Source organism: Harpia harpyja, chromosome 13 (genome assembly GCF_026419915.1).
Source record: "Harpia harpyja isolate bHarHar1 chromosome 13, bHarHar1 primary haplotype, whole genome shotgun sequence".
Taxonomy (NCBI): domain Eukaryota; kingdom Metazoa; phylum Chordata; class Aves; order Accipitriformes; family Accipitridae; genus Harpia; species Harpia harpyja.
In genome coordinates, this window is record NC_068952.1 from 28,551,516 (window position 1) to 28,574,094 (window position 22,579).

Consider the following 22,579-nt stretch of genomic DNA (forward strand, 5'->3'; position numbering starts at 1 on the left):
GTATGATCTTCTGTCTTTTTAGTCAAACATTTTAGTTTCAAAATGTGATATTGCTTCTTTAACTTGCTTTTACTTTATTGCCTGTAGATGATGCTATGCATTTGGGTAGACCTTTCTACAATTACCCTCTGATTCAGAGCTACTACACTGGTCATCGACAGAAACTTGAGCGTTTATCAAGGTAAGCCTTACGGGAAAACTCGAGAGCACTTCCACTGCGAATTCAGAAGTGGCAGCACGTGGCTTTGCTATCAACAGTTGGTGTTTGCTTTGCTTAATGCAGTTGCCGGCAATCCTCTTCACTTCAGCGATGCATGCGTTCTCTTGAACACGGAGGTTACTTTCCTGTGTTACAATATTTGTATATACCTCTGCTTAGTACCATTTGTTGGCATCATCGTTTCTTGGTAGCGTACTTAATCCAGCGGCCAATCTGTATAATTTAGTACTACTGAAAAAGGTCACGTGTTCAGGATAGGGTCAGCGATCTCCCGTTCAGCAAAGCACGGCGTTCACAGAACAGGTGTTTTGGACAGAGAAGAAAGCAAGTTTTAAAAACAAAACAAACCTCATCTCGTTTATTGACCAGCGAGCGATGGTAATAACTGTATTGGCCTAAATCACAAGTACATTTGTGTGATTTAATGAGATAGTCAGAGTTCGATGTAGTTGGCACACCTAGCACTCTACTGGCTGTTGGATAAAAGTCACTTGCTGAACGTGAACTCTCTTTCCTGCACTAGCTCACTAGCATATAGGTGATATGCCTTGGATTAGATGACAATAGATTTTTCTTTGGAAATTGTGCTGAAAACTAAATAAAGAGCTAAAGAAGCTTAGGCTATGGCACTGCGAACAAGAACAAGATGCTGCAAGATGAGTTGAGGTGCAAGCTGCGGTGTAGTAGCTATTGACTTTAAAGTTCCTCTTACTTAGCTTACTTCTCAAGTAACTTACATACCGGCTCAGGTGTTCCTTAGAAGCATACAACCTCCAGTGTGCTCCTTCTGCTTCTTATTATGGGGAAAGTAAAGGGTAGTGTCACAGTCAGCCAAAGACTGCGATGGACTCGTGAAGAAAGCAATTTTAAAGGTTCACCCATCCATGGTTGTAATGGTCTGTGCATAGAAACGTAATGGGTATGTGCATAGAAACATAAACGCTGCTTAAGATGACACTAAACTTCACCTGTATGCTCAGCTTTCTGGAAACAACTTTTTTTCAGTAACAAAAGTGAGATGCTGAGAACAAAATCTGAACTTTCCATGGTGTTGTCTTCTCGCAGCTGTGTATTGGAACACTCCAACAGGAGGCATGAGACTTGTGTTGAAGAATAGTCCTGGTATTTTGATACTGTTACGTTTCCTCTGTTAGACAGTAGGAGAGTGGTTATTTCTGGCACATAAAAAACTTTGTTTACACTTCCTTTGTACTACAAGTAAGACAACAAAAGAGAAAACCTGAAAACGAAAAGGTCCCTTAGTAGGAGAGCTTTCCAGGATGTCTATTTGGAACTCCTTTAATAATTCAGTATGATCTAACAAACATCTTTCATCTGACTCGGAAATTTCTTTCATGTGCGTTTCAAGTCATAATCATGCCTTTGTGTGTTTGTCACTTTCTTTGCCTCATGGGAGCTTTTTTTTGTTTGGTTTGACTGGAGGAGATCTGTTACACTGAGAGGCTGGAATTAGTGTTTGACTCTCCGATTCCTTGCTACCTTTTGTTCCAGAGGAAAATGGGATTCTGACTGCTTGATGATTGATGGAATGGTTTCCCAGTTAGGAGACCAAGTTGAGAAGTTGTGGCGGAGAGATGAAGGAGGAACTGGGAAATACCCACCTGCTAGTTTACACGTGAGTGTTATGTTCACTGAAAACAGCAACGAACCCCCCAAAGCCCCACCCAAAAGCCAATGATTCATGAAAGACAGGAGTTTTTAAAAAACTTTTGATTTTTCATTTTCAGGCACTGCTGGATCTCTATTTGCTAGAAAGCATTGAAGAAAGCTACAAACATGCAATTGTATCCTTTCTCGTTATTTTTACTACACCTTCAGTATACGCACATAAATGTTCTTAAATGTTTGTCACCTGCGCGTTTAATAACATTTTTGAATTTATGCTTCCAAGACAGTGCAAGTGAAAACATTTAGTTTAGAATGAAGTCATGGACAGGAGCATTGTTTTATTTCTTTGTACTGTGGATTCCTTATGTTGTGGGGGTTTTTTTTTTGATGTTTTGTTGCAAAGTCTCTTTTCTGACATGCAAAAACAGGTTTGATAAGAAATGTTAAAGATAAAAATCTCCCTTGGTTTTTTCAAAACTTAGCACAGTTTTTAATTTTTTAAAGCACTCGTATCTGTAGCAAATGGCTGCTTACTAGGATGATGCACTAATACGTGCTGCTTCAGAGCAGAAGGATTTCTAACCGGTACCTGATTTTTGCCCAATTCATCCATCTTCCAGCCCAGATAGCAGTGCTTGCTTTTGTTCTGTTAGAAGTGCAGGCACACCGAAAAAGAAAGAGAGAGAAGAGAAAAGTCATTGGGCAGAAACTGAATTTTTAAGCTGCTGAAATATACAGAATTACTTGTTGTTGTTTGCTGCCTAACCCGAGAGGGGAGCCTAGAGAGCAAGGGGTTTAAAAACGGTTGTACCCCAGAGCTGTCTTATTAGAATATGTCCCTAAAAACGGATGTCAGAAACAGAAAATGACACTACCGATGAGTGATCCACATACTGTTTTAAATCCAGTTTCAATCGCTCAGTGCTACGTTGTCTTGTAAGGACACCTTAATTTACATTGTTCTATATACTCTGGAAATGAGGGAAAAAGCCAATGGTAGAATTTGTTTGCTTTAATAATTAAGCCTTGGATGTTCAGGTGTTTTGAATGTCCAACTGGTAGCTCCAGTGACTAAAGAGGGAGCCTGAGTTTGTAACAACGGAAGTATTTAAGTATCTAAAGTTAACCTTTCTGAATGCCTTACAGAAATCAAAGAGTGTTTCTTTCTGGCTATATATTCAAAATGCAGTTTGGGGGTTAGGACCTGACCGTCTTCAGATAGCTCAAAATGGCAAGACTAACATGGCAGTATTTTCTGCTTCCTACCACTTGTATATTCTGATTTCACTGTGTTTTTCGAAACATGATGTGATAAATGTTTGGTCTTCCAAATTTATTAGCCTTAACAAGATACTTGATGTCAGACAATTTACTTGCTGCTAGATATCATGCATTCCTTTCCGAATAAAACAGAAACTTCAATCGACTCCTTCCCAACTGCCTTTGCTATCCCTTGGGGACTTGTTAAGCTTATTCAAGGTTTTTGGCTTCTAGATCACAATGATTACGAAGTAAGTACGTTACAGTTCAGTTAGACATCCCTTACAGTCCAAAGCTGTAATCTGTAAAATGATTTCAAAAAATCGGTGCTTAGCTAATAACAGGTGCTACAACATTAGAAGCCCTTTTGTCATACTGCTACGACATCTTCAGCAATAAGTTATAATCTGAAATTTTCTTTTAGCCACTTTGACAGGAAATTGATTAAAACGAAGAAGAAATCAACTTTAATAATGCTTGATACTTGAATTTTCAAAGCCATCCATTTAGGTTGTTTTCAGCAGACCGATGGAGCGCTTTCTCAAAAACAGTGTTTTAGGTACTTTAAATATTAAAACTATGATCATAGCAGCAAGGTTTGAGGCAGAAGACTGCAGAAGTGACTGTTCAACCTAATTCATGTTCTTTGTGATGCTGAAGGTTGTTCTTTGCCTGTCACGAAGTTAATATATCTGTTTGTCTGGGAGAATAGCTTATTATTTAGTAATGTATTTCTAAAAAGTTCTGTTTGTACACAGAGATTTGGTTACTCTGGAAGAGTGTGAATTACTCCTTTTAAAACACTCGCTTTGTTCTGTACGGCTAACTGAACTTTGTCTTTGCAAATACTTGAGAATTTTTATTTACATTAGTTAGTCATCTAAGTTTATTTAACACACGTCCACCCTTATTTAAGATACTTTTGAATATTCTTGTTGCGTGCGTGCATGTGCATATCGTAATACACCTGACCTCTAACCTCTACAGAATTCACTGGCCCTGCTCTTTCATCCAGCTACAATCAAAACAGTGTCATGGCAGCACGTGAGAATTATTCAATCCCTGATGTGCCAAGGAGAGCATAGGCGAGCCCTCAGATACATACAGATGATGAAGCCATCAATGTCAAGCAGCAGTGAAGTGCGGCTTTTCCTCACTGTGTTGTTGTCCAATAGGTAAAGAAACCTATCCCACCGTTTTGGCATTCAAATATTGTGAAAGGTGGAGAACAAAGAATACGAATCACCGTCCCCTAAATTCCCTTTAAACTCTGAATGCAGTAGTTTGGGGGCATCTTTTTGGTTATACTATTAATATTCCTTTACGTCTCAAAAAATTTAATTACAGGTGCGTGGTGGAGGCTTGGGGTCTGCTGCATCAACATGCCACGAAGTTAAACATCGAAGAGCTGTTAAAACACATGTATGAAATCTGTCAGGAGATGGGACTAATGGAAGACTTACTGAAGCTACCTTTCACAGGCACTGAACAAGTAAGTGTGGACACGAAAAAAACCCTTAATGGTCTCTTTGAAAAGAGAAGAGGCAGAATCATAACAGATTTTTGAAATGTGTTGTTTGTCATAGGAGTGTTTGGAGAAGTTTTTACAGAGCGATGCTGCTGTTCAGAATCCTGAATTTCTTTTAGTCCACCATCTGCAGCATGCCAACTATATCCCAGCGCTGCAGTTGAATCATTCAATGAACGTTAATCTTATGGTAAGCATAAAAGTTGTGTCAAGTGTGCAGGTTTCTGCTAGGTGTTACTAACCATTTTTGGTAGTAAATAAAATAAAAATCAATGCTTTGTTTTTTATACCATTCTTTGAAATACTAGGAATAAGTTTCTACACTTTCCGTTACAGCTGAACCTAAAGGTTGAACAAAATATTCCACTACTCCAAAGCTACTCCGTGAAGTTATAAATTAAGTGTTGCAGACCACTGTTGACTCCACTTAAAATAGTTTGTTTGCATCTAAGGAATAATGGTTTAGATTGCTGAACGCTGTTTGTGTCAGTCTTTTCTGTGGCATGAAGAGTATGTTGTATGTCACCTCTTGAATCTTGCACACAGCTTTATTTTTCTAGCTGAGAGCAGTCTGGATGCCAATCCACAGGTAAAATCTGTGTGCTGGTTTGGTTTTCTTTTCATTTCCTCCAGTTATAGCATGAGCTCTGCGATTCCACAACTTCTGTTTTACCCCTTTTATGACAGAAATTCTTATCTAACTTCTATTTCTCAAAACAGCCAGATTAAATTTTGCGTTTTGCAAACTTCTGTTATGAATCTGTGATACGTTTTCTGTTTTCCGGAACCATAGTTTTCCAGTGAATCACACTTAGAAGGTGGTCTTGGAAGGTTTAGGTCCTGCATTTGAAAACTTTCATTCGGCCAGAAGGTGTGTGTAGGTAGCCTTTTCTTACTTGTTTTAATATTCACATCATTGTGTCCACTGTAATTTGCAGTTGCCCTGTATAGTCAGTCATCTCGGCCATTGGTGTTTCAGGAAAAACAAGGGAAAGCCTGCTATTTTGTAAGCCATTTGAAGACTGCAGGTGAGAACAAGCGTATCGGAGTAAGGTTCTGCCGAGTGCCAGAATTGTTTCAACTTGAAGTTGTAGGTTCTGTTATTATCCTAGTCTGCCTTGCCCTTTGCTGAAATTACCAGGTGGAATTGGTGTGTGCTGAGGAGTAGAACTTGCTGCTCTTCTGTGCAGTGGCTGTATTTTACAGTATCTGTGGAGGAAATGTATTCGCTAATTAGAAATAGCAGAGATAGTTGTGTGCAATGAACTTCCGGTAATCAGTTACCTTCTTGCTTTATGCTTTTTGTTCATCAGAATGATCGTGAGCCTCGCTTGAGAGAGAGAGCAGTTGCCAGAAATTCTATATTAGACCAATATGGCAAGATCCTTCCTAGAGTTCAAAGGAAGCTGGCTGTAGAGAGAGCCAAGCCTTACCACTTGCCTTCATCGGTCTCAAGAGAAGGTAGTTTTTAGGGGAGGGAAATACAATGGACAACTGACCATGACTTTGATCACACAAGGCTGATAATTTTTCCCTTCTTGCTTTACAGTCGCAAGACCAAAGCCATTATCAACAATAACAAAACAAGCAAATGCAGGAAATGTGCATACAAGAGCAACGTTCATCAGCAATGTATTGTCCAAAATTGGAGAAGTAGGGGTAGACAATGAGCAGAAAACCAGTTGCTCATGCCGTGATAGGTAAGCAGCCTTTTAACAAAGTTTAGTCTTGAGCTGCGTGTTTGGAGAGAGAGAGAGAGAGACAAAAAAATCCATTTGAATTATGTTAGTGTTTTGGAGGGAAGGGGCACCTGAATAAAGCTTCGTTTGGCTTTTTTGCACATACAAGACATAACATTTAAGAATCAATTCATCGTAAGTAATACTTGGAGAGAGAGTTCTTCTGCTATGATAATCTCATTTATGCAAATACATCTAGTTCCATTACAGTAAATGTGTTTACAGAATTTAAGGTAGCTGAAACGAAAACCATGATTGCCAACAAGCTATTGGTGTACAGGTTTTGGTAGACTTGATTGTGTGATCAAATAGTAATCTTTTACCACTTTGTGCCCAGTTTCTGCTTCGTTTCTGCCTGTTTTTTTTATTTTTACTCAAAACCAGGCAGAATTATAAAGAGCAAAAAAGAAGCTAGCAGTTGTCAGATGATGGTATGGTCAAATAAACTTGAATTCTGGTACGTTTGGACTTCAGGGGAGTGAAAGTCAGTTACATTTTCCTTTTAATTCTAGGCCTAGAGCTACAGAACCACCAGTCATAACACGTCCTCTCCCGGATGCAGAGTTGCCCGATGCATTTGTTGGGACACCTATTACAAAATTTTCACGAACCTATTCCAGGTATAGTAGAACTACAGAATGAATATTTCAAAAAGGTGTTGCTTCTCATATAGTGTGTGCGTGTATATACTTTCAGTGTTTGCAAAGTGTTCTGTTTGCATTTAGTTTTGTACCTGTTAAAGAAAAGGTCAGGTTCGGGAGACAACTAAGTGCAAATTTGAAGTGGTGCCAGCATTGAAATGCAGAGGAATTTTCTTCTGACATGAGAATTACATCACTTGTGCAACGTAAAATTGCATTACTCTTGCCTCAGATGGCAGGGATTTAGGAAATTAAGTGTGAAATGTAACGAAATAATGAAAAAACAAGAGAAGGCCTGTAACTTGTTCATGGGCCTGATACATCAGCCCAGCAGTGAGGGTTCACCTGTATTTCTTGTTCATTGAATGTTTTTGTTATGTGTCATCTCAGATGTCTTGAGCGCAGCATGGTTTTATTTCATTTATTTATTTATGTTCATATTTTCAATTGTGTATCTTCACAGATTGCTGGATTTGGTGGTTCGTCCTATTCCTTCATGTTCTGCAGCACAGGGTGGTAGCTGGCAGTCACCATGCAGAGCTTCTACTTCATTCATGGCATCCAGCCCATTGAAATCAAATATGAATGGTTCCATCTCACAAAAGAATTTTTCGAGAGCGTCAGAGCTGAATTTACTGGCGACGCCTCTTGTGGTTAAGGTTTGTGTTTTAAAAAACAGGATCAACCAACCAAACCAAAAGCCTGTTAACGTTGTTTAACATGAAACCACCAAAGTATTTAACACAAACCCTGTTGGATTCAGAGTGTGGAATATTTTCAGCATACGTGTGGTTATTGTATGTAGAATCCTTTTGGAAGCAGGACGTTGGGAACAGTCTTGAAGAGGGAAAGTTTAGTTCTAAGTTAACTGCAGTACGCACATTGTCCCATAGCTTTCTGAAATACACTCGTGTTTATTGCATGGAACAAAGTAAGTTAAAATTGGACTTCTCAATATACTTAGATCCTTAGAGATGCAATTTGTAGCTTAACCATCTCATTAGTTAAGTGCTCAATAGCTCTGTGGAGTTTGACTTGCATGCCTACAAGCAAGAATGTAGATGCTTCAGTTTCTTAATCCACCTAAGGGAATAACAACGTAAGTGATGCCAGTTAAGCGATGTCAGTCTCCATCAAATTCAGTGACGGCTTTTTGCAGGGATTTTACTTATTGATGTTTGCGTTAAACTCTTTCCATTCACCGCCATCAAACTCTCCTCATGTAAGGAAATAACAACTGACCAATCTTCTTGGTGCTGATCTTTTTGCCTTTGCCTACCTGAACAAAATAGTAGTGATCTCTCTGATTTATAACCTTTTTCTTCTTACTAACTATTGTCCATATCATTAAGCTGGTTTCATTATCTTCCTTTTAAACCCGTTCAATACCGTAAAGTCTTTTCTGAGCTGAGGTAAGAAGACCTGAACGCTTCTAGATGAAGATGTGTAGGTATGTTTACAGCAGTGTCACTTCATTCAGTCCAGTGCGTGGATTGATTAATCAGAGAAGAAAGAAGGTATCGCTGTTGCTTTGCCGATTGCCATTTCTCATGGCAGTGTTTTCAGTTGCTGTATCTGGGGTAGCATTTGAAGTGGTATGCCTTTTAGAAGAGCAGTGTAGATATGGCAAAAATTACTGGGATGGGAGATAGCATTGCAGACAAGAAGATGCCATATCCTTGTTTCTTCAGGAAATTAATTTGAACACTAACATTTTATGTTGCATTAATAAAAAAAAAAAAAGAAAGAAGCCAAAAGAATCATAAGAAACATGAAACGCATGGGTTTTTTACCATTAAGTTTTTTGTCCCTTTGGAAAAAGAGCAGTGCAGAGGCTAAACTTTGTCCTCTCTGCTGGTACAAACTCAGTTTAATTTGAACTAATACTTTTGACAAGTGAAGTCTTCTGTTTTGAAGATTTAACAGGTCTGAAATTAAATATTTTTATTTCTTTTCATAGAGAGCTAAAGTTTTGGCCACAGCTGCTTCTGGTTTTCCTGCGTTTACTCCTCAGTCTATTCTCAGATCCAGCCTTCGCGCTACACCCCTAGCAACTCCCTCTGCATCTCCAGGACGATCAGTTACTCCTCCTCTACGAGCAAAGGAGCCTAGAATATCTTTCAGGGAAGAGAACTCGAATGCAAAATGGACTGTTGGGGTAAGCTGGCCTGTAGTTAGTGATCTTTATAGTTAAAGGCTTTACAGACTGTGATTTGATTTATTTTTTTTAAAGTTTTCCAAAACTCCTTATATTGAGAACTGGAATACCAAATCAGAACGGCAGACTTGAATTTGGTCAAAAAAGGTTATGTTGGACCTTCTGTAACATCACCTGCCTGCAGGAACATATTCATAACAAATACCAGTGACCTTGGTGGTTTTTACTCCAGCATCGCTAGGCGCTGTGATTGTTCCAAATTGCATGTGTGCAGCTTCCCGCTATACCTTTTGAAATGGTGGTGTGGCAGGAAGTTAAGGAATACAGATTCAGTTGTTTGGGTTCGCTAAGCTTTGTGAATGAAACACCTCTGAAAGCAACAAAAGTCATGAGCTGCATTTACTTTCAGTCTCTCTTTTTGCAAGGACTGGGTTTCCTTAAGTTATGGTAAAAATAGACTCCCGATGAAGAGAGCTGTATGGCTGTCTCTTCTCTAGCCCTAAAGTTCTCGGTTTTGCTACTTGCCTTGCACCAGCGATAGCATTCGTATAGTTGTCAAATGAAGTCTGTCCACCTGGAAGTTGCCCCCTTCTACTCCTCCTTTTGTTCTGTCAGGTGGCTTCCCTGATTCAGCTCGTCATGCGGTTGCCAAAGTAACGTACCAAACGGACGGGGGCATGTGCTAGTATCTACCTGTAGGAGCTTTCCATACCTGTACTAACGAATTGTCATAACCTGTTTTTATTGTACCTGTTATTGCCTGTTATAAAGAGCTACTCAACTGTAAGAAGAGGCTCTCTCTCCTGTAGGAAGTTCTTAGTAATAGTGCAGCGTGGCCGGATTAATTCACTTGTTCCATGCCACAGGCATAGTGAATGCTAAAATATGTTAGTAGTGCATACAAGCTGAAGAGGCAAGCATAAAAAAAGAGAAATCTTGGAGTTATGATTTTAGGTATGCAAAGCTCCCTCTTCCTGAAAACACAGTAGTGAACCCAATGAACAGCCTTGAGATGACAGGGTAAGCAAGCACTTACAAGACCCACTTCATCTTAATTCTCCAAGGTTGTGGAAACTCAATAAGCAGTCAACAGTGTGATTGGTTTTTACGCTGAGCTTTAAAAGCTAAGACAGTGCTAGAATGAGAACTAATTTTGTAGCGCCTTGCTTAAGGTGACACTTGTAAAACTGACAAATATCAGTATATATTTGTTCCTTTTTTTTTTTTGTCTTGCTTTGACAAAAAGCATATGTGTGATCTTGATTGTGAACTTTCTTTTTAAAAAATAAAGGTAACGGAAGATAATAAAGCACCGTCTGGAGTTTCATCTGAGCATCATCACGGAGTGGTGGAGGATGCTTGGTCTGAAAGTAGAGATAAACCAACTCTGTTTCCTCTGAGCAATCCCGAGGATGATGGTGCTGAAATGGAAGAGTCTGGAGATGGTTTGGAGAAAATGGATGTCAGCAAAGAAAACAGTAACTTCTCTGCCAGGTCAGACCAAACTGCTTTGGAGTATCATGATGCAAAATCACCTGGCGATTTTGAAGATGATGTCATCTTTATAGCTGCTAATCCAGCTAATTCTTCCACTGAAGAAACTGCCGATTTTGAAGAACTGGAGAAGGAGGAAGACAGTGAAATAGTTGAAGAGAAACCCTTCCCGATGGAACAACCAGGTTCATCAGAACTAAGAAAAGCAGCTGGTGCGTTTCCTGCTATGATAACCTAAGCTTCTGCATTTTTCAAATGTCTTCAAAAGGCTAAATTACTGATGGGTGCAACAGTCAATGATGAGCATTCACGAATGTCCGAGGCACTTCCTTGTCCTAGGCTTTTAAAATTGCCACTGTGTTTTGAGTCCTTTTTTAGGTCTCGTGGACATTATGGATGTATACTGCTTTTGGCTGGCACTTCTTGTGTGTAACTGCAGCGGAGAGGCAGCAGTGACTTGTGGGAGTTTTGAGAGGGGTACAAGTTGAAAACTTAGGCTTCTGGTTATGTTTTAGGGGTACTTCTGTAGGCTGCAGGTTTTTTTACAGCACGTTTAGCGTATGGCGTGCTTTGACTAGATAGGTAATTTTTTGTTGTTCTTTTGTTTTTTTACCCCCCTCGTTAGTGCTCAGTTAAATAGTTTTCTTCGGGAAGTGAGTCTGCTTGGGTATCTGCTTCTCATTACAGCTATGCTTGCTCCTTTTGCTGGCTCAACAGCTTATGCAGCCTTTTCCAAACCTATTTCAGCTGGTCTTTGGCAATTCAGCTCAATTCAACTCATTCAAGCCAGTGCAGCTGCTGAGGATGTGTTCATATGAGCAGGTCTGCTGGCAGATTAGAAGAGATGTAGCTCACTAGCTGGTGAGCAGTGATGAAGAGCTGGGAATGACAGTAGTGCAGGAACAGGGAGAAGGTGTGTAAAGACAGCTACAGTCAGGATTTGACAAACAGAGCTCAGTCCGCTCAGCTGCTTATAACAAAAGTTTGCTATTCCTGGGAGAGGTATGCAAGTGTCGGAGTTCTGCGTCCGAGGTCTTGAAACAGTTTGTAGCGGGGAGTGTGTACTCCAGTATCGGTGCATCATATGCAGCCTGATTCAGTGCTAAGCCTGAGATGATCCCGGAGGATCCTGGAGAGTGATTGCTGCTACTGAAGTTCCTCAGCTCCTTTTCTTTTTCAGTAAGAGCAGTGCCCAGACAGGGACTCCGTGTACATGGGTAAAAGGGGTTCTCCAGCTCTGAGTGTTTCTAGTAAGATAGGTCAAAACATTTGCCTGTCTGATTTTAGCTGTCCCGTGTTTGGACAAGAAATCAAGGGTGCTTTTCCTTAAAAATAATGATAAGGTCCTAATCATTAAAGAATAACCTTATGAAGAAAGTTTGTCATTGCCGGACTATGGTACAAACAGTTCTGTACAATTTCAGTACTCTGGAAGCGTTAGAGGGCAGCCAGTATAGCTCTTGTTTGGCCTGAGCTAGCAAAATTATCCCAGTCCTGCGTACTGTCTGCAAAGGTAATTGTTGGATCTGGAGGAAGCAGACGGCAGAAACAAAGAAGAAAAGGAGGAGGGTGTTTCTAAAATTTGGCCTGTTGAGAGAAAAACAGGCTAGCAAGCAGTTGGGTTTCAACGCCACCAGTCAATCTCTAGAGAAAAGAACAGGAGACGACCTTAGATGCGTTCTTGTAGAAGAGGGGAAATGAAGTCAAGAAAGGAAGGAAGCATTGCTGGGATGAGTTAAATATCCAAAGAGAAATAAGAAAAACTTACGACCCAATTTTAAGAAGGAGGGATGTTTCCCGAGGTTTTTATGTATTAGGTCAGTAACATATCAAGTTGAGTTTGTAAACAGAATGTCAATGGCCATGTTGTTTTCTTGATGGAAATTATGCATCAGACTTCTTGTTTTACTGGAAAGAAGCATTCAGACCTTCTGTGCATTTGAAGTCTTGGTGGCGTTATCTTGTTAGATCACCATCCTAGGTGAAATGCGTTACGGCTCTCTTGAAAATCATATGAGCATTTTAAAAGAAATGATGTTAAGTGCAACAGGGAAGTCACCCATCTGTCTGTTTTTGTAGGATTTGTGGAAGAATCAAATGCTGAACGTCTTACCCTTCCTGAGGATGGTAAATTGTTGTTTAAAGCTGCTGAGGCTGCTACTTCTGGGACTGCAAGTGAAGGGTAAGTTTGTGAAATAGATACACCTTTAGGTTCACACAACATGTGACTGCTGGCTTTCCTGTGTTTGAAAACTATGATTTTGAGCTGGTATTGGTTCTCTCCTGTGTTCTTAAATATAACAGGTTTCCTGTTCCTTTCTGTCTGTGAACAGAACTAATGTGGCATGAATAGAAGTCAAATTGACGAGCTGTCAGTTTGAGCCTTTTTTCTCAAATCATTGCAGACCCCAAAGTAATGGGATAAGGACTTCATTCAGCGGGCTATATGCACCTTTTTACAGTTTGAGGGGGCTACTAAGCAGATACTGTGAAGAGAAGCCCTCCTTTTGTCTGAATGTTATGTAGGTGAAAATTACAGCTGAGATTCCTGTAACTTTAGTGGGTTTATTGTGGGGCTTGAATACTTTCTGGCAGTACTTTATACACTTAATTTCTATTTTCTATGTGTGGTCAATTAGCATCTATTTGTTTCTGGAAAGGGAAGCAGTTTTCTCACCAGGTACTTTAAAAGCTGCAACTGCTTAGTGAGAGATGTTAGCAATGAAATAACCCTTAATTTCAAGTGGTAACTTACAGTGGCACAAACTTTTGTTCAGTTGGTTCTAGACCTCGAATATGGCAGTTGGAGTCTTTCTACAGAAGACAAGTAAGATATTATTCTTTAATACAACTCTGTTGTTATGTTCTTATCCAGTGTGAGATAGCTGGGAAGAATGTTAAGTACTTGATTCGTTGTACAAAATGAGTCGGGAATTGAATGTAGATGTGTTGGTAAAGGAATTTCTAATTTTTCTTAATTTTTTTCTGTTTGGAAACTTGAAGACTTTACAGTGAGAAAGTAATTTGTAAAGCTCTTCAAGGTTTGTTTTGAAGCTTTATGATGGATTTCTCTCTTTCTGTTCATGCAGTGAAGCAAACCAGCAGGAGTCCAAAATGTCCTCTTCATCAGAAGAAAAAGCCATACCAGTTGCAACAAACCCACAGCTTTCTGAATCCCCGCAGGCAGAGGGTGAATGTACGTACAGTATGTGGGAGATGTTATGTGAGTTAAGGTAGCTGAACTCCTCAAGTAACACGTGCAGTTTGCCATAGCGCTACAGGTGTCTCAGACTGAAGTAGTACTAGCATGTTACTGCTAACTTCCATTAAACTCTAGAGAGAAGAATACCCTCCTCAGAGAAAGTCCTCGTAGAAAATGCATAGCCAATGTTCCTGTTCTGGATAAAGGTACTGAGAAAACTGGTAGAATATAAAATATTGGAAGGAGAGATCAGTATTTATTTCGGTGTTGTACACCACTACTAATTTGTGTGCTATGGGATCTGCTGCTTGAGTTACTATTTTGAAAGATGATGCATCCCTCAGTATTCAGGCTGTGAAGAATAACTAGCTACCAGGTAGATGGTTCTGGTTTCTAGCGTTTGGGGAAAGCCCGGTGTATGTGGCAGGATGGAGAACTGTGTTCTTGGCTCCTGCTCCCTCTGTCACTTCCCGTTGCTTAAACGCGTGTCATTTATAGAGCAGTTAAGTTAAAATCATGTAAATCTCTTCCAGCTGTGATACGTATCCTTGACAGCGAGGATGTGGTCAGTACTCATTCAGAAAATTGCCTTGAGGGGAAGTGTGTGGATTTACCTGAAGAACGCAACCCAGAAGCAGCTGAAGATGAAGGAAACGTTCCTTTTCCACAGGAAGAAGTGACTGTTTCTAACAATCTTCCTAAAACTGAGGAAATTAATGTAAGTAAACTATTTTCCCATTTTCTACAAAAGAGAAAACACTTTGCAAATTGAGGACAGTCCTGTCTAACTGACAATTAGAAGGCACGCAAAACCGTCTCAGTTTCTTTAGCTGGGTAACACAAGTTAAAACCTCGTTGGGTAAGGGCAGATAGGTTTTTCTCCTATGCATTTGCTGTACCTATAACACAGAATAGAACCTGTCAAGACTTGGGCATTTGAGAGCTGCAGGAGTGCCAAAACCCGCCTAAATATTTGTTAAAAATCACCATGCCTTCATTTGGTTTGCTAGACTGTAAATGTTTCTTATTTGACTTAAGAAAAGAAATAGTTTTAATGTTAAAGACAATAAGAAAAGTTGGGGAGTGCAGCTTTTCAATACTGGAGGCCGTTTACCAAATGACAAAATGATGTGGGAACCGGACTCATTTTCAGAATGATTTAGGTGCTTAGATCCTTTGCTATTTGTTCCTTATTAACATAAAGAGAATTCCCAGTAATGAGTTAATTTCAGTGTCAAGATATTTCCGGCTACCTAAAACTCTTTTTGTGTGTGTGAAAATGTGGGGGGTTTAACATCTAAACTTTGTAAAATATGAATTTTAAAAGGTTGTTCACAAGGGCTGAAAATCAGAGCCAGAGATTCCTCAGTTGTCGCAGGTTTTCCCCATTGTTCTCACTTCTGCTGGGGCCGATGAGTGATTTGGGTTCATTGTGGATGTCCTCTAAGTACCATATAGAGTATGCTGTCGATTTCCTGTAGGGTTATACTCACAGGAGTTAGTAATAGTTAGAGTGAAATACAAACTGAAAGGTAGGCGTAGCACAAATAGATTGGTCTTAAGTAACAGAAGATGCTTTTCGGTGTCCCAGATTTCAGATGAAGTTGAACAGGCAGTCGCTTACGTAGCTCGTCTCGGCTTTGGGGTTTAGGACAATGCTCTAGAGAAGATGATTATAGACTTGGGAATACATAAATCACTTACTTATGGGAGTAAATGGAAAATCTGTGATGGGAAGAAGGGAGCCGGTATGTGAGACGGTCACAAAGCTGCTGCAGTCCTTCCTGTAGCAGTACAGCGAAGGTTTTCCTGCTTTCGTTATGACTGGTTCTTACTGAGTTATACGTAAACATGTCTTTTTGGCTTGTCTACCTTCACTGAATTTAGGACAAACTACTTACTGCTTTCTTGGTCGTAGATTTGTAAGCATAAAAGGAAAGTTTATGCAGACTAGTATTTCTCGAATTTCGCTTTGAAGCGTGGCATGTTGCTATATGCATGTTGCGCAACTACACGCACTCGTTCTCAAATTTGTGCTAATACCTCGCTTGCAGTCTGTGCTCCCTGCCGTGCTGTTAATGGCCGGTGGGAACCGGGCTGGAGTGACCCTATCGTTGTACTTTGTAACGCCGGCTTATGACAGGGTAGAATTGCTGGTGGTCGTGAAACTAGTCTGGTATTTGTACTCGGTATTGCCGTCACCTTCGTACTTCGGGAGCCACCCATCGGAAACTACTAGTAATTACAGCTTTTAGCTTTTTCCCTCGGCGAGCCTGCCTATGGGGGGCATCTCCGTACTCCGGGTGCCATCGCCTGGAGACTGTTACTGATTACACCTTTTACCTTTTCTCCTTGGGGAGCCAGCCTAGGGAGGAGAGATCTTCCCGCATCTTCCCCTTCTCTGCCAGGCTAATTACAATAGTGTTTGAGGACTTTGAAAATTTGCATAACCTTGGGATGTTGAAACCAGCAGGGTCCTATGCGAGGTCTCCTGCATGTCGTTCAGGTCTTGTTTAGGGTTAAACAGCTGTTTAAGGATACGATAAAAGATGATGCTTTAGCAACTTTTGACAAGGCAGGAGGCAAGAAAATAAGCAGATTCTATGGAGACTCGCGCTGAGTGGCTTCTTCCTTCTGCCCTCTTTGGCTAGCACTATAAGTTAGAGGGTTGGGCAAAGGTCTTCACGCGTTGATTAAATTATCTTGGCCATCTGAGTCACTTGAAATACATAACAGAGACTACTTTTGTTCTCAACATAAAAGCTTGAGTGTCTCATGTGGCTCTAGCAGGAGAGAATAATTGCTCAGTACAGGGGGCTACAAAGGCAGAGATGGAGGTATTTAGAATCTATGTGTCGACTCCTGCAATCCAAGTGATTCCTTACAGTGCGGTGTTGAGTTGTGGGATGTGATACCTGACCAGTTTGACTAAGTGTTGCGGTGACAGCTATGATGACCGAAACTTTAAGCTTGGGGGACATCGTTGTACTTTACCCCGTTAGATGCAGAGTCGGTCACTCTGTGTGGCTTTGTAGTCAGTCCGGAAAGTACTGCAATGTGATGATTACTGCCAGCTGGGTATACAGCTTGTATTGTAAAACTGCTCACTTTGTTCATGGGTGGTGGCAAATCGTTAGTCATGAACAGAAGTATCAGAAATGGAGCATGGGATTGCACACACGGAATACTCTGTTCTCTGTCCCTTAAACGCATAAACTTTTGCCTGTAGTAGAGAGTACATTGTATGTTTCTAACTTTACATTTGGTGGTGATCTGAAAGGAAAAGCAGCATTTCACTGTCCTCAGCTTCATCTAGCTCAGCCTGAAGTTAGTCTGTTTGGTAACTGATAATGCATTAAGAGACATTTTTTTATCTTTAGGTTATTGAAGATGGTGCGGTTAAGGCACAAACCTCAGAAGAAGCACCTGAAACATCACCATATAGTGAACTACATCCCTCAGACAATCTTCAGTACAGCTATGATACTACAGAGCAACGGTTTGCATGTCATTTGCCTGATCAAAGAGATGGTGAATGTGATGCAGCTGAGGGAGATGGAGAGCTTTTTCTATCTCAGAGTAATTTTACTTTAGTCTTGGAAGGAGAAGAAGGTGAAGCAGAGATGGGAGACCCTACATTAGTAGATGCTTCTAAAGCAGCTGGCACAACAACAGAGGAAAAACCTGTCAGCAGTTTAGGAAATACTGAAAACCAAGAACATGTTACCAACTCGGTGTCCACTGTAACTAGTGATCAGGAATCTCAAAATATTGCAGAGTCGCTCCCGTATGTGCCTGAACCCATTAAGGTAGCTATTGCTGAGAACTTACTGGACGTCATCAAAGACACAAGAAGTAAAGAATTTACATCTGAAGTTGTAGAACAATCTATTCATGAAACCATAGGTAAAAAGGTAACTGGGTTCCAGAAGGCAAAAGCTCCCTTAAGAACCGTGCCAGAAGGAGAGGAAGACGAAACCAGCGTACGTCAAGTAGAGTACGGCATCGCTCCTAGAACACGTGCAAGGGGACAACTGAGTAGAAGTCTAAGTACTCCATCGGCAGGCACTCAGCAGCTACCGAAGACAGGCAAACCAGGTCTGTTTGCACTGTCTCCTAGGAGAAGTACCAGGCGAACAAAAGAAGCACCCGAGACTTCTAGTCTTCAAACAGAAGAAAATGCTCAAGAGGAGCAAATGCTTGTGATGCCTGTTACTCCTAGGAGAGGCAGGAAGCCTAAACCAAGCACTGCAGAAAAAGTAGAAAGCAGTCTTTCTGAGGGACGAACATTGTCCCTCCGTACACAGTCCATAGCTGCTACTCCAAGAAGAGGATTAAGGAGAGCGAAGGAAGCTGCAGCTGAACTCTTGGAAGAGGCTGATGAGGAAACTTCTCTTGCTGAAGGTAGCATTATCGCTTCTGCTACTTCCCAAAGGACTAGAGGAGGGAAAAGTTCAGCAGGAGGTCAAGAAACTGGCCAGATTGACACTGGTCATAAGATAAAAACGTCAGTCAGTCCCAGCAGAAGTGCAAGAAAACTGAAAAGCGTTAATTTACAATTTATGGAAAATATTGTCAAGGATCAAGAGGTGCAGCCTAGTGCCCAACTCCTTTTACCGGTGCCAACTAAAAGAGGCAGAAGAAGAAAGATGAGTTCATCAGAAGTTTCAGAAAATTCTGACCTTGATCTGTCTAAATCATCGCTTCCTCAAACAGAATTCAAACCTCCCGTCACTCCGAGAAGAAGTGCCAGGAAGGGGGCACAAAATCTCCTGGCAGACACAGAATCTCTCTCTGCTCAGGAAGACGTGCGTGCAGGTGGGAAATTGGGAATTCTTGGTACTCCTAAGAGAAGAATAAGAAGAGTCCCACATGCTAAACTAGAAAAAACGGATGCTCCTGAGCAAAGAGCTGCTCAGCCAAACGAGGAATCAAGCACACCCAGGACTACAGTAAGAACAGGGCATCGGGGCAGAAAGAGACGATTAGTATTGGAGGAGAGCGCAGGGGAGGAGGCCTTCCCCCAAGGACCTGGTGGCAGCCCTTTGCTGCTTGAAGAGAGAAACCCATCAGGACATGCTGAAACATCAAGAACTTTAACAGGTCGTATTACAAGAACCAGATCCCGTAAAACTTCTATGCTTCAGAAACTGTCTCTTGAGGAAAATGAGTCCTTCCTTTTCTCTCCTCCTCTCACTAAGCTGACAAAGAAATTTAAAGGTAGGTGCACTATGTTTATATGCAAAATAGGGCATATTGCTGTTTTGTAAACCACAGAAAACAGCTTGTGAGGATGGCTTTAAGTATTGTAAGAATATAACCATACAAAATAAAAAATTGGGAAAGAGGCAATTCCTCTTTTTTCTGAACTCTATATGACTGCCTGGCTAGTTGTGGTGGAGACAGGAGAGGAGGCTGATCTGATTACACTGACATGAAATTTAAGCTTAATTTTTTGTCATGAGCTTAATGTCTATCCATTTTGAAAACTGGAGGATATATGTTAATATGTGGTTGCCATCACTTCCCCCCAGTGGAGAAGTAAAGGAGACATGCTTTCAAATTCTGTTAATTTTTTAACTTAACATGAGCTGCAACTTGCAATAAACTATACAGCTGTTTGTTTATGTGATTGTTTTTCATGGGCATATACTTTGTTAGTGAAGTTACTGCTCATGGGGTTCTTTGTACTGGAGTACATGATAAAAAAATATTTTTTGAGATGTGTAAGGACTGTCGATGCCTCTTGAGCATAATATCTTTCATTATGTAAGTGCAGGTAAAATCGCTACACTGGCTTATTTTTGTTTCACTATTTACTGTAAAAGAATGGATCTCAAGAGGCAGTTACTAGGGGAAGAATACCTGCACATTTTTTATAAACCCAATTGGACCTTTTATTTCAGGAATCTGTTGTGCTTTTGATTATTAGCTGTAATTTAATGTCACTGTCGTTTATGTATAATGTACATGCATGTTAAGAATGCATTGTCATTTTAGCTGGAAAAGCAGACCATCCTGTGCAGCTTAAGGATATAGACCCGGACTTGTCTTCTCAATTTGTCTTTTCACCCCCTCTGTTGAGGTCAAGGAGAAAAAATGAATCTAGTATTTCCCAAATTGTGAAAGAACCAGTAAGTAAAAACTCTAGTTGTCTCATGTTCTTGTTTTTTGCTCTGTACTGCTTTTTCCAGTCATACTTTGTGATGCCTTGCCTTTTTCCTGGAAAGTATATCTAAAAAGAGAGCTTTAAATTAATCAGCTAAACTGTTTATTTTTTTTCTTCATGAAAACTAGCTACAGAAATCAGTTCTGAATCTATGTAAGTCAAGGATTAATAAGTACTGCTTTGTCTTTAACAAAAGGCACAGTGGCTTTCTTTAAACATACTTGTGTTATCTGTTAATATCGGCATGGAACTTTGAGGATGGTACAGTTATTTGAGATGGCAGGTTTTTGCGGGGAGAAACTGTAATGCTTTTGGAAATAACTTTGGCGTGACTACTTCATGAAAGAAACATTCATTTGTATTCCGTAGAAGTGTAAGAACTTGTGCATGATTAATGTTTTTGTTGCCTTAACACAGGACCTTCCAACTAAAGAGGAAGAGGATACCAAATCCATAGAGTCTGTGGGAAAACAAAAATTGAAGAGAGGTAGAGCTGCAAAATCAAAAATGAAAAAAGCAAGCAAGTATGAATTTTTTTTTGAACACTTACTTGCATTCCTTTATTGTGGTAGTGATTCCGCTGTTAGCCACCTAACTTCCTCTTCCTTTCTTGGCTGTGCAGTTCTGCTCTGACTTTATGAGTATGTCGAGCTTGCTGGTCTAATAGGTACCTTTTTCCCCACTTAACGGTTTAGTTTTCTAATGGAAGCAGAAGAGAAAGGGAATGGAAAAGGGCAAGTGGATACTAATCTTTGCAATGATGGCGTGCTCTTACACTATCTTATTCCACCTTATGAAGCCACACTCTTATGGTCTTTTGTTCCCCATACAAGGCAGGAGAGGGTCAGACAATGAGTAGAGAGAACTTCTTGTCTCTGGACATGTTCTCTGGTTCCTTCTGGAAAACTGTTTGAGGGCATCTGCCTCTTAAAAGCTGGGGTGGGGGCCTCTAAAAGCTTGTATGAATAGTGACTGAGAATGCTTGGGACAGTTGGTAAGGAATGAAAGCAAACGGATGCTTATTTATGTACTTTTTCTGCCTTGATCCTGTCTACAAAGAAGCCCATAAATAATCCTTTGGCATGGACTTTGTAATTCCATGGGGTTTTTTTCATCTACTAAATACTGTTGGTAATAAAAAAATCAATTTGATACTTCTCTTTCTTATTAGAACCACAAGAAAAGAAGGTTCTTGGTCACCTCCACCAGTGGAAATAAAATTCATCTCTCCTTTTGGAAGTCCAGTGGACGGAACAAAAAGCAAGCAGCAAGAAACCGCAGATGCAGCAGAGAAGATGCTACGAAAGAACAAAAAAAGACTGTCTAATTTTCCAAAGCCAGTTGGGCGCCGGAAGATGCTGTAACTGTTTTTTAAGTTTATACTGTACACCACTGTTTGTAAAGTCATCAAAATTGTGTGGGTTAGTAAAAAGAAAAAAAATCACCTAATTTGGAAGAGATAATTTATATAAATTATTGTAAAATTTCATAAACAAATGGTCTTCAGTAAGTAACTCCATATGGAGTGTGATTTCTTCAGTCAATGCAGTTTTCTATTTTATATTAAGACTTCATACATTTATATAATATGTAAATACAGCTTATTTTAGGAATGTTAAATAAAAATGTATACTTCACAATATGCTTACTGTCTGATAGCTTTTTGAGGGAATAGTGGGTTGAATGGCCTGTATTGCTCAGAAATTTTAATGTTGGTTTGCAAGAGTTGCAGATGCTCAAAAGTGAGGCCAAAAGCTTCGCTTAGAATTCCTATAACAAGTAAACATTTAAAACATACTAGTTTAAATTTTGTATATGATGTTTGACCTTCTGGCACAAATAATTGGGCTCACAATACAAACTGGTAATTCTTTACATTCACAGTTAAGTTGTACTGTGTTGAAGTCAGAATGTAAACAGTTGTATTTTAAGCTGTGCAATATTTTTTGTATTTGTCTTAAACTTTGGGAAAGCTGCTGTTTAGTTCATAAAACTAGATCGCACCTCAGATGCTTCACTATTTTTTACAGTTTGTTGTCAGCAAAAAATTAACTCTATAGAGGGTGTGATGCTTACAATAGCATATCAAATTTAAAGGGATATTACCCACATAGTTTGAAATTTGAGCCAAAACTATTTTCATAAGGTTAATAGGAATGCTACTATAATTGAAATAATTATTGTCTGTAAGCATATTTTTCAGTATTTGAACCCTGCATATCACAGCACTGAAAACCTGATGGTAAAGCTAACATGATAGTCTGAAAAAGGTACCAAAATGTACAGAAATCTTACATACGAACCATATTTTTTTAAAAATTATTACATTAATAATCTTGGGTTATGGAGTAAATATCCCTATAAAGCTTCAATTTGTAAAAATAAATTAAAAAACCCTATTCTTTTAAAAGCAGACATGGAAGTACTATTTTGATGTGCAGTCTTTTAGACAATGGATTATTTTTCTGTATGTTAATTTATATATGGTTGCAACTTTTAAGATTACAGAATGGTTGAACCTGACATTAAACTTTTCAAT

The 22,579-nt window shown here is 39.8% G+C and overlaps 1 protein-coding gene across 2 annotated transcripts in view; it reads left to right on the forward strand.

Moving 5' to 3' along the window:
• The window catches only part of LOC128150338 (protein ELYS-like), a 46,946-nt gene extending 25,264 nt beyond the window's left edge, over positions 1 to 21,682 (forward strand). The window contains exons 17-36 of one of the 2 annotated variants that reach the window (XM_052806453.1): positions 88 to 181; positions 1,733 to 1,856; positions 1,969 to 2,025; positions 3,214 to 3,360; positions 4,097 to 4,284; positions 4,457 to 4,601; positions 4,696 to 4,827; positions 5,951 to 6,098; positions 6,187 to 6,337; positions 6,889 to 6,996; positions 7,481 to 7,676; positions 8,978 to 9,175; positions 10,467 to 10,881; positions 12,749 to 12,851; positions 13,759 to 13,865; positions 14,405 to 14,589; positions 17,252 to 19,091; positions 19,872 to 20,005; positions 20,458 to 20,564; positions 21,212 to 21,682. In XM_052806453.1, the coding sequence (XP_052662413.1) occupies positions 88 to 181; positions 1,733 to 1,856; positions 1,969 to 2,025; positions 3,214 to 3,360; positions 4,097 to 4,284; positions 4,457 to 4,601; positions 4,696 to 4,827; positions 5,951 to 6,098; positions 6,187 to 6,337; positions 6,889 to 6,996; positions 7,481 to 7,676; positions 8,978 to 9,175; positions 10,467 to 10,881; positions 12,749 to 12,851; positions 13,759 to 13,865; positions 14,405 to 14,589; positions 17,252 to 19,091; positions 19,872 to 20,005; positions 20,458 to 20,564; positions 21,212 to 21,404 (4,772 nt within the window). In that variant the 3' untranslated portion in view covers positions 21,405 to 21,682. The remainder of the gene's footprint in view (positions 1 to 87; positions 182 to 1,732; positions 1,857 to 1,968; positions 2,026 to 3,213; positions 3,361 to 4,096; positions 4,285 to 4,456; positions 4,602 to 4,695; positions 4,828 to 5,950; positions 6,099 to 6,186; positions 6,338 to 6,888; positions 6,997 to 7,480; positions 7,677 to 8,977; positions 9,176 to 10,466; positions 10,882 to 12,748; positions 12,852 to 13,758; positions 13,866 to 14,404; positions 14,590 to 17,251; positions 19,092 to 19,871; positions 20,006 to 20,457; positions 20,565 to 21,211) is intronic. The other variant, XM_052806455.1, reaches the window with a different exon arrangement.
• The last annotated feature ends 897 nt before the right edge of the window (positions 21,683 to 22,579 follow it).